Genomic DNA, 10,705 nt, shown 5'->3' on the forward strand with positions numbered 1-10,705 from the left:
CGGGACCCTCGAGAAACAGGCCCATGGACCCCAATGCTGTCTCTAGGGACAGACAAGCTCGCTCTGCTCCTGACCATCCTGCACAGCAGCGGCCGGTCCCCTGACTGTCCTCCTTCCTGGTCCCGGCTCACATCCCGCAGCCATTTACTGGGATGGGGGGATGGGCCAGAGCGGAGGGAGTGCGTGAGGAGGCCATCGCGTGAGGAGGCTGCGGGAGCCTGCACCACGCTCCGGGACATCCTGGACACCGAGTCATCTCGTCTGTGACCTCCCGCCGTCCCCGTCCTTGCACTTGTGGTTTTGCTCACCCTGCCACTCCAAGGCCTCCTGGCCCACCCACCACGCCCGGCCTTGCTCCCAGACCTGAATCCCTCAAGCCGGTGACCGTCCCCCTCCAGAGCTCTCCCCACACCTGCCCGGGCTCCCCTCCAACCCTCTTTGGAAAGCACCATGGACTTGTCGCGCCCAGGGATGCAGTCCCAATCCTGAGCTGACCCCGTGTGAACCTTCTAGTGCGTGTCCCGCTGCTCCCGGCCCAGCCGTGGCTCACCCTGGTGCCCCAATTCTGTGTGGCCCAAAGGCCAGCCCAGCACCAGCACCTTGCCAGGAAGCCCCCCGCAGACAGCTCTCCCCCTCTCCCCCATGGGGTCTGCATGCGATTCAGCCACAGGCCCCTCGCGGGCATGGGTCCCTGAGCTGGGCGCCGGGGACGCGCGGAGGAAGCAGTCAGGATCCTGAGCTAGACACGGTCACCACAGGCCCCCCAAGAACACTTGAGGGGCAAGAGTCGATCGTGCAAATAAACCGTGGAAGATGCCCGTATTGCCCGTCACTGGGGAACGCAGAGCCACGCCACCAGGAGACCCCAGGTGCACTTGCCAGGGCGGCGGGACCCCTCCTCGCTGCCCCCCACCCCACAGGGTGCAAAACAGTGCAGCCTCCTCGGAGAAGCTTGCCAGCTCCTCCCACAGACAGACGGCAGCTCTGAGCCACCCTTCCCTGCTGGGTCTGCACCCCCAGAGTGAGAACACGTATCCACCGAAGGCCGGCAGCATCGCTCCCAACAGACCAGAACGCCCGGCAGCCGGCGAACAGGTCAACGGGTGTGTCCCTGAGAGGGAGACCGCTCAGCTGCCTGCTCGGCCATGGAGACGCCTAAAACCCGGACGCCCCACAGGAGAAGCCAGACGCGGACGACAGCACGCTGTGTGACCCACACACAGAGGCGGGCGAATCGACAGACAGTGGCACTGGGGGGGCGGTACGCTGAGGGGCACGAGCAAGGGGTCTGCCCCCGAGGCCATGAGTGTGTTCCAGAACGGACGGCAGTGAGGTCTGCACACGTCGGTGACCTCGCCGAGGTCCACGGAGCGGTGCAGGCGTACATGTGGTGTCAAACGTGGCTCTGGCTCAATATGTGCGTTCACAAAACCGGCCAGTCCATGCAGTGCCGATCACCTCCTGCCCTCAGGACTGTTCTCAGGGTGCACAGCCGATGTTCCCACCAGACTCGAGGGGCCCACCAGGGCAGGGGCTCTGCCCTAGGCCCCACGCTCCCTGCCACAGGGGAAACGGTGGCCACACCCACACTCGAGGACTGTTGGCCGAGTCGGCACGTGCACTTATGCCTCCCAAACTCCTATTCATACTTCAACACCCTGCAGAGGTGACTCTTGCTCACAAAGCCTGCGTGGCCTGGCCTGAGAGTCCTTTTCTCCATCTTCTTCCTCTCTCTCTGTCATGGTAAGTACCACAGAAGGCCATGCTCGGGGGGCGAGCCCCAAGGTCGTGGGCAGCACTCTGACTCAGGTCACACCTACGGAGGCTGCACCTCCAGCAACTCCTCCGGAGCCAGCATCTCCCCGCCACCCCAGCCGCCCCTGGAGCCCAGGCCCCCACGCCCCCGCTTCCGGCGGCCACCGTGCACGCACCCGCAGCTTGACCTGCGTCCGCTTGCGGAGCCACTTCTCCCGGGGCTTGGCGGGGCTCAGCGCCGTGGGGTCGAGGCCCGCACTCTCCTTGATGGTCACCGTCTCATAGCGCATCACCTGACGGACAGCGAGGGAGCAGGGCTCCAGGTCAGCCCGGGCCGCCTGGCTCCCTCTGTCTGGGGCATCAGGCCCACTCACCGGCCTGGGACACTCAGGGGGGCTGGGAGCCCCTGGACCCAGCAGGACCCGGCAGGACCCAGGACCCCAGGACTCTCAGGGGCTTGGCTGGGGCCCCTTTCGCCCGCTCTGCGCCTTGCTCCCGCCGTGCTCCCCATGCAGCTCCCCTGCTTGGCCCCTCCCCACTGGGCGTGTTCGCTAGTCCCCCCGAAGACGCTGCCTGCAGTGCCAGTCCTGAGGATGGCCTCTGTGCCTCCGAGAACCGTGGGGTCTCTCCGTGGCCCCTACAGTCACACCCCATGAAACACTCACCCTATGCAAGGCTCCCACCCGCCCCACCTCCCTCCTGCACCAGCAGCTGGCAGGCTTGCCCCAGGCCCCAGCACCATTCTCCAGGAGGCCCCTGACTGCGCCCTGCCCCCGCTCAGAGGCCTGCTCCCCTCCGCTGCTGCCCCGCCCTCCCGGACCGTCCTCTGTCCTCCAGATCCCAGGCTCCCTCCCCAGGGGACTCCCTTTGTATCCGGGGCACGTGACCACAGATCTGGCCTTTGTTGGGTTCCACACAGATCTCCTAAATCCATGCCATCTCCTGAATGCTAAGAGACTGTGGTGTCCTTTGTTTGTTAGTGAGGGGCATTTGGGCCCCATCTAGGGGGGAGCCGGTGGCCGGGAGAACCCCAGTCCCACCCCGATGGCTGGGGCTGGAGGTCAAATCAGTCAGCAGCAGCCACTGACTTGACCAGTCCTGCTGGGGAGTGAGGCGTCCACGGAAACCCAGAAGGAGGTGGTTTGCAGAGCTTCTGGGTCGTGGACGCATGGAGATTTGGGGACAGTGGTGCTGGGTGGGGCACAGCAGCTCTGCCCTGTCCCGCACGTCGCCCTGAGCCCCTCTTCAACCTGCTGTTCCCGAGTCGTGCCCGACACACTGACAATCCCATGAGTGAAGGGTTTCTCTGGGGTCTGGGAGCCGCTCTTGCGACCTGATCGAACCCGAGGCAGGCCTGTAGGAAGATCTTGTCCGGCCCTGGCGACAACCTGCACTTGGGGTTCGTTCCTGTGAAGGCTGGCAGCCCGGGGGGGGCCAAACCCCCAGCCTGTGGGATCGAACGGGGCCCCCAGGTAGGTGGGCTCAGAGCTGGGCTGCTTTGGCAGACACCCCGCTGGAGGGTAGAGCTGCCGGGTGTGGGGCAGCACACATGCGGGAATCGGGGGGCCGTGCCATCACTGGCTTACATGTCATCCACATCTGCCCCGAGCTCCAGACCCCAATCCCCCGCTGGCACCCCCTCCTCCAGGTCCAGACCTCAGACTTGGCTTCCCGCATCCCAGCCTGGCCCTGCTCCTCCCCAAACCTAGAAGCCACCCCCCGGTGCTCGGGGACCTCCCCTCTGTCACAGCCAGTGGCCCCTGGTGCCCTGCGCCAGCCCCCAGCCCCCGGCTGCCATCCCTCAGTTGGGCTCCTAGGCTGGCCTCACAGCGGGGCTCCGGCTCTCTGGCCCACCAAGCAGCAGACACGGGTTCCCCCTGACAAGTCCCGTCGGCGGGTCGCCCTCCCTTGCCCAAGCCCGGCCGTGGCTTCTCGTGGACACGGGCGCCCCTGGCTCCCAGCCTCTCTGAGGACACCAAGGCTCTTGGAGGAGCATTTACCACTCATCTCCGTGTCAGAAGACGGGGACGTCCTCCCAGGTACTCTCTCCTGCATTTTCTAGAAAGCACCGACCTGAAGCCACTGCTCGTCCCGCGACCGAATGCCTGACAGCATGACCTGGGCCTGGCTGACAGCTCCCGGGCCCAGGGTGGCCAGCAAGGCAGCCCTCCCCCATGCGCCGGGACGGGCCCTCCAGGAAAGGGCGCAGCACCTGTCTCAGGATGAAGGCCACCACGTCCGTGGACTCCCAGTAGCTGGCGTGGAAGAGGTGTGGCAGGGCCACCGTGGGGAAGGCTGTCAGGACGTCGGGGCAGTACAGGGCGTAGTCGATGCGCCTGGTGCCCCACCACCTGGCTGTGACTGTGGGCCCGACAGTGGGGTGAGGACAGCGTGGCCTGCTTGGGTCCCGACTGACCCACGGGGCTGTGTGGGCCCAAAGCACTGAGCCCCCAGCCTCCCGCAGCCCCTCACCCACCTGCCCCCAGGGCGGGGGCTGCATATGGGTCCCCAGCGGTGGGTGCCGGCCCCGCAGAGAAATCCACTCTCATCCCGGGATGCAGGGACGCCCAGTGGGGAGACGGAACGCCGGGGAGAGGACTCGGGCTGGGGTTAAGGTCAGTCTAGGCCAGGGCTGTCTAGGCCCAGAGCTCAGGGCTCAGTCTGGACTTCCTCTGCGGCTCCTGGCCTGCCCTCTACAGCCGCCCTGGGGAGGCCCCCTCGACTTCCGACCAGGCGGGGCCCCAAGGACTTTCACTCACCGTGGGAGGCACCCACTGGTGCGAGGCTGTCCGAGGACGCCGAGCTCTCACTATGAGAGCTGTCCTGGCTTGTCCTCCGTTCCGGGTGCTGGGCCCGCAGGCCCTGGGGAGACGGAGAGGGGGCATCCGGAAGCAGCGGGCTGTCCCGTGAGCTGCCTTCCAGGAAGAGGGGGCTGTGGGCACGCAGGGCATCCGCTGCGGGGGGAACGTCACAGTCGGGGCGTGGTCCTGTGTCCCCCAGCCTGTACCACCCACCCCTTGGGGCCCCCGATGGGCCTTCTGCACCCCCGACCTCTTCTAAGATGCGGGTCGTGCAGGCACAAGCTGCGGAGCACGGGCTGAGGTCACAGGTGACCCGGAACCACGTGCTCTCTCATACAAATGCCTCCCTGGGCCACGTGGGCCCGACAGCTCTCCAGCCCGGGGCAGGACCACGCACTCGAAGGTTCACGGGGGCTGGTGCGGACCCACTTCTGTCAGGGGGAGCTCCTGACTGCTAGGACTTTGGGAAATTAAGTTTCTGTTACAGATCAGGGCTGGGGCTGGCTTTTAAGCCTGAATGAACCGCAGGCCCAGCAGCTCCCCACGACCTGGTCCAGAGCTTGGAACAGGCTCCAGCCAGACTTCCTCACCTGGGCCGCCGCCCAACCCAGGCCTCCCTGCCCCTGACTGGCTCACCCCACTCGAGCCCCAGAGGTCACTGGCCCTGCCCCAGCCGCCATGTCCCTGCTCCTCCTGCAAAGTTCCTCTGGATCCCCATCCTACAGCTCGTCCCCACCTGTCCCAGTGCCATGGTCCAAGGCCCCCTGTTTCGTGATGCCCACCAGGCTGGGACACTCCCAGACCTGCCCCTCCAACGTCAGCACCCAGCGTGGACCCCTGGACTTGCAGTCCGGGCCGGTAGCTCGGGCCGTATGCTGGCGCCAGCTGCGGGAAGCCATTGGGGGGCAGGGCCTAAGCCCCCTGTCACCTCCCACAGAGCAGATGTACACCGCTGGGGGCTGGGAAGGCAGGCGAAGCGGGTGCTCCCCCCACCGCCTGTCCGTCTAGAGCCTGCAGACCTGCTCTGCGGGGGCTGGTCCCCCTTCGGCAAGCTGGTGGGGCCAGCCCGGGGCCCGGCACGCTCGCACACCCCGCGAGCCTACCCAGGAGGAGGGACTGTCCGTCGCCCAGCGGGAACCTCTGGTAGCGGGGCACGCTGACCGGCGGCACCAGGTGGAACTTGGGCTCCAGCAGGGGCTCCAGCCGTGAGGCCGAGGGGTCGGCACAGTGGAAGAAGCTGTACACCTGGCCACAGGCGGGGCGCACGTGGAGGCCTGCAGGTGAGAGGGCGCACGGGGCCTTTCTAGTTCCCGCCCCCCGAGTGCAGCTTCCAGTCGCCCACCCCTGCTCGGGAACCTGCCATGGCCCCAACGACCCACAGGAGCATAGCCTCCATGCTGAGTCCAGCACTCAAGGCCGATCTGCCCCCCGCCCCCCAGGAGCGGCAGCAGACGCCCACCGCGGCGGCTCCCCCGTGGTGTCCCTCTCTTCCAGTTCCTTGCTCAGGCAGCCCCCCTGAGCCCCCCCCCCCGGTCAGACTCCGGCAATCCCGCCCCGCTCTCACGTAGCCGCTGCCTGATCTGCAGGGCAGACGGGGTCCCTCGCTGTGGTCAGCGGCCCCCTCCCCAGCGGCCCAGGCCCCAGGCTCCAGTGGCCAGAGCGGCAGAACACTCCTCCCACAGACCAGCAGGCGTCTCCACTGAGGCTCCCTGTCCACCAGGCTCAGGGGACTGGCCGCTCCAGTGTCCAGGAGCCCTAGGTTTCCTTGGCAACGCTGAGGACGGCCACGGGACTCTGCCTCACCCCAAGCCCGCTCTGGGCAGGCCTTCCCCCTTCTCTTCTGTCCCATTGGGTGCACGTCGGGGGAGCGCTGCTGCAAAAGGAGTTTGGGAAGTCCCGGAGTGCGGACCCTGGAGGTGCCCTAGCCTCTGGGACTTCCCGAGCCCCTGTGACAGCACTGGTTGGAGCAGGTCGTGTGCTGTAGGCCAGTGTGGAGGGGCAGCTGTCCCAGGCTGGGGGCCCCGGGTGTGCTGACCAGCTGCCGCAGGCCTGTGAGCCTGCACGCCGGGGAAGGAGGGCAGCGGGGAGCAGACATGGCGTCTCTGAACAGGGGTGTGAGAGCCCCCCGCGCCTTTGCCCCATGAGGGGACATGGCCGTCTCCCCCAACCCCATCCCCCCGCTGTCCCTGTGCCCCACCCTCTCCCCCAGATGGAGGGCCTGATAGCTGCTACAGACACACAAGGCCCCTCGGGCCACAGCCCAGGCCACCCACCGTCCAGCCCGGGCAGCACCGTCCTCCGCATGGCCAGGACCAGGCCCAGGGGCGAACCGAAGAGGAAGAAGTCGGACACGTCGAAGTCCAGGCGGCCCAGGCTGACCTCAGGTGGCTGGGACGCCCTGGGCGCGGGGGGCTCGGCCTCGTCCTTCAGCACGCTGGAGTGGATGCTGTCCCGGGGAGGGAGAGAGCCAGGAGGGCCGTTAGGGACTGCGTGCGGGCTGAGCGGGAAGAGCCCGGCCCTCCGTGTCCACACTGGCTCCGTACCGGCTGCCACGGCCTGCCCTCGTGTCCTCTGAGGGCCAGGTGGGAGGCTTTGGGGGCCATCGGCCCTCCACCTAGGGGGCTCCAGTGCAGGGGCCGGCGGGCAGCCAGAAGCAACTCTCAGACAAACGCACACAGCCACCCTCCGACAGCACTGTATTTCCCCAGTGGGGCCAAGAACCTCGGAGCCCCGAGCACCCCGCACGTGGGCAGCCCCGTCCCCATGGTGCCAGCTCTGTGGGGAGGCCCGGCCGGCACACACGGCCCCAGGGGGCGTCAGCCCCACTTCACAGCCAGCAGACACAGGTGCAGCCAGCTGTCACCTCCCTCCCCTTCAGTCTGTGGGGAAAGGAGGCGGAGAAAACCCCACAAATCCCAACCAGTCCCACCCCAGGCACCGCTGCCCCTTGGAGCCTAGGCCGACACCCTGTCAGGGACAGGAGTGCACCACTGGGATGGACAGACCGCAGAGCCAGGGGCCTCCTGACCTGCCAGCTGGCCTGGAAGTGCAGCTCAGAGTTTAAGACCGCCCAGGGGCCCCCGAACTAGGCATTGGTTAACAGCACGCAGATTCAGCCAGAACCTTCGAGGTGGACGTCTGAGGGGATTTTGGAGGTCGCAACGGGACCAGTGCCAGTGAGCGGCCTGCCCTCTGCGAGCAAGCGTCCGGGAGCTGGATCTGAAGGGTGGGGTTCCCCTCTGCACTGCGAGCCTCTCATGGTGAGGACGGCGCTGGGGCTGGGTGGTCCACATGGGGGATCCGGACGGTCCCTACCACACACCAGCTACGTCACTGCCCGAGAGATGGCCATCTGTCCCCAAGGCACAGAGCAAAGCCGCTGACCACTTCCGACTCTCCAGATCCGGGCCCTCGTAAAGGGGTGAACCGGGAAAGTCATGGTTTCACGTCGCAACCCAGACATGAGCTGTGTTACAGTCTGAGCCTCGGCAACGCGGAGCCTTTGCTCCAGCCGAGTCCCCTCCAGGAGGGCACCTGGGACACAGCCCTGACCCACGGGACTGTCTTCGCACAGGGAGGGCCACCGGGACTCTGCCTGCAAGTCCCAAGAACTGGGAGAAGCCCCCGATTCGAGTCCTGCGACGAGGTGAAGCGTCCTCACTGATAAAATACTCCCCGTGGAGAACGTTCCTGACTACTTATCACGCGGAGAAAAGTCAGGAACAGTCGCGAGACAAGGGGTTTTGTCCAAGTAAACCGGTATGGGAAGCACGTGAACGGTCCACGCAGAAAGGAGGGCCTCGGACACGCCCAGAGCAGGTCTGCTTTGCAGAGTCTGTGATGACCTCGCCGGACCGGTCACGGTAAGAAAGGGGGCAGGAAGCAGAGGGGACAGAGGCCGGGGCGCCCCTCCCCTCGTGGGCCAGCACCGGTCTATGTCCTGAGTGCAGGCGCAGGCAACTCACAGAGCTCTGGGCAGGAGGCAGCGCCTTGGGGCCTGGGGGCCGAGATGCGGGCCGTGTGACCCCGGGAACTCCCCCGTGGGGGCCTCTGTGGCCCTCGGGGGAATACGGAGAGCACACTCCCGGAGTGGCTCCCAAAACACACCCCGTCTGCTCTCGGACCACGTCCTCAGAGCCGTCGGCGAGGCAGGGGGCCGAGCTGTCCCGGGTCCCTGCTGGTCCAGAGTGGAGCAGGGGCAGGGCACAGGCCACCTCCGAAGCCGGGTCCCCTCTGCCATGGACAGGGTGCGAGAAGGGGCGCTCACCTCGACAGGAAGGTGTGATGCTGGGCGACGGCCTCACAGTCGTAGGTGGACGAGTCGCTCTGTTTCCGCGGCAACGGCCTCTGGGGCCCCTCGTCCTCGGGCGCACTGGACACGTCGATGCTGCTCCTGCTGAGGCGCTTGCTGCCAGCCAGACCGCATGCCTCGCTCACCACGACCGGGCTGTCCTTTGGGGCCACGCAGAGGACAGAAGGGCACTGCTGCCACCAGAGACGCCACCGGAGACGCCAAGCCCTCTGTCCTGAGATGTGCTGGGGGCGTGCTCCCGCGGGAGCCAGCCAGCAGCAACGGGTGGGTGTCAGGCGCGGGCGACCCCTGGGACTCTAGACCCAGCCCGCGCCGAGCCCCAGTCCCGTAGGGCCGCGAAGCCACGCCACCCAGGCGAGTCACCTCGGATACATGCGCAGGGCTGACATCACCTCCCCCAGGAGAGGCCCCTCCCAGGGCCAGACCCCTGGCCTGTCCCACCACCCTGTCCCCACCGTCCAGCCCGCACCTGCGTGCTGCTGATGCTCCCCTTCCGGCTGCTGCTGCCAGGGCTGTCCCCCGAGGGCCCTGCGCTATAGCAGATGGCGTCAAAGGCCAGGAGGCCCCCCACACAGTCCCCGATGAGACACACCTGGAGAAGACACAGCTGAGACCAAGGCCTGCCCACTGCTGACCCCGCACTCCCTACCCAGCCAGAGCACCGGGCGCCTGTCCACAGGAGAGGAGAGAGCCTGTCTCGGTGAGACATGACAGAGCCCACCAGGGGACAGATGCTCAGGCTTCGGTCATGGTTGGCCTGACGACGGCTCAGGCCAGGGTGTTGCAGGGGTCAGACTCAGGCCTGGGTCGGGCTAGGGCAGGGCAGGTCGGAGAGGTCGTCCTACCTGCCCACTGAAGCCAATCCCGTCCGGAGACTTGAGGAACTCCTCGTAGACCTGGTTGGCCCGCTCAATGACAGTTGCCACTGCGTCCTGGTAGCGCGGGGAGGAGATGGCCAGCAGGGGCAGGGCAGCCAGAGGGACGTGGTCCTGGCTGTTGCTGAGGCCACCGTCATCGTGGCTGTAGGGATTCAGGCTGCAGACAGGGTCAAGGGAAGCCCAGCCAGGCTCAGGCAAGGGCCAGTGTGGGGCTGCACACTGGGCAGAAGGGAGCACAGGCACGAGCCGGCCATGGTTAGGCCCCCGCTTGGGGCTCTAGGGGAGGGGCTGAGTGAGAGCCAGAGGAAACAGGGCACAGGCAGGGGGCTTGGGGGCAGACTGCGCTGACTCCCCTGTGCGCTATCCTGACTCCGCCCACGCCAGCCTGGGATGTGGGCCTGGGGTCTCCTGGGACAGCTGCCTTCCCCTGCCCTCTTCTACTGAGCCCCAAGGGACACCCCCACTGTGGGGAAGCCACCTGGTGTGGACTGGGGAGGGGGTACATATCATTAGAGCAGACTTCCTAGAGGAGGCGGACTTTGGACTAGGTCTCAAGGAAGGCTTCAGGGATGCTAGGAAGGAGGAAGGAGAGCCTTCTAGGCGTGGGGTCCCGTGTCAGCCACTGCTTGGAGATGGGCACACAGCTGCACACGTGATCTATGTCCATCCTTCTCAGGAGAGGGTCAGAGCCTTTGTGGCCCTTGTGAAAGGCGGGATCCCAGAAAGGACTAAGAAACCCTGCCCTACAGCATCTCCACGGCCAGTGGACAGTCCAGCACCTTCGTTTCCCTGCTTCCCCTCCAGCGAGTCCCTCCATCTGTGCATGGCTCAGACCCCCTGGGACCAGCACCCAGCGCCCACCCCAGCCCACACCCCCACCCGGCCCGCCTCTGTCCCCTGGCACGTCAGGCCTCACTGGGCAGAGGACTAGCCCTCTGCCCACGGCCCGAGCTCAGGCT

The 10,705-nt window shown here is 66.6% G+C and overlaps 1 protein-coding gene across 8 annotated transcripts in view; it reads right to left on the bottom strand.

Moving 5' to 3' along the window:
• PITPNM3 (PITPNM family member 3) overlaps positions 1-10,705 on the bottom strand; it is a 62,494-nt gene that overhangs the window by 10,476 nt on the left and 41,313 nt on the right. For all 8 annotated transcript variants that reach the window (XM_047707550.1, XM_047707551.1, XM_047707553.1 and 5 more), the window contains exons 7-14: positions 9,714-9,903; positions 9,338-9,460; positions 8,824-9,008; positions 6,830-7,002; positions 5,660-5,830; positions 4,515-4,709; positions 3,968-4,116; positions 1,932-2,048 (exon numbers count right to left, since the gene is read on the bottom strand). In XM_047707550.1, coding sequence (XP_047563506.1) covers positions 1,932-2,048; positions 3,968-4,116; positions 4,515-4,709; positions 5,660-5,830; positions 6,830-7,002; positions 8,824-9,008; positions 9,338-9,460; positions 9,714-9,903 — 1,303 coding nt within the window. The remainder of the gene's footprint in view (positions 1-1,931; positions 2,049-3,967; positions 4,117-4,514; positions 4,710-5,659; positions 5,831-6,829; positions 7,003-8,823; positions 9,009-9,337; positions 9,461-9,713; positions 9,904-10,705) is intronic.

This window comes from Lutra lutra, chromosome 16 (assembly GCF_902655055.1).
Source record: "Lutra lutra chromosome 16, mLutLut1.2, whole genome shotgun sequence".
NCBI lineage: Eukaryota > Metazoa > Chordata > Mammalia > Carnivora > Mustelidae > Lutra > Lutra lutra.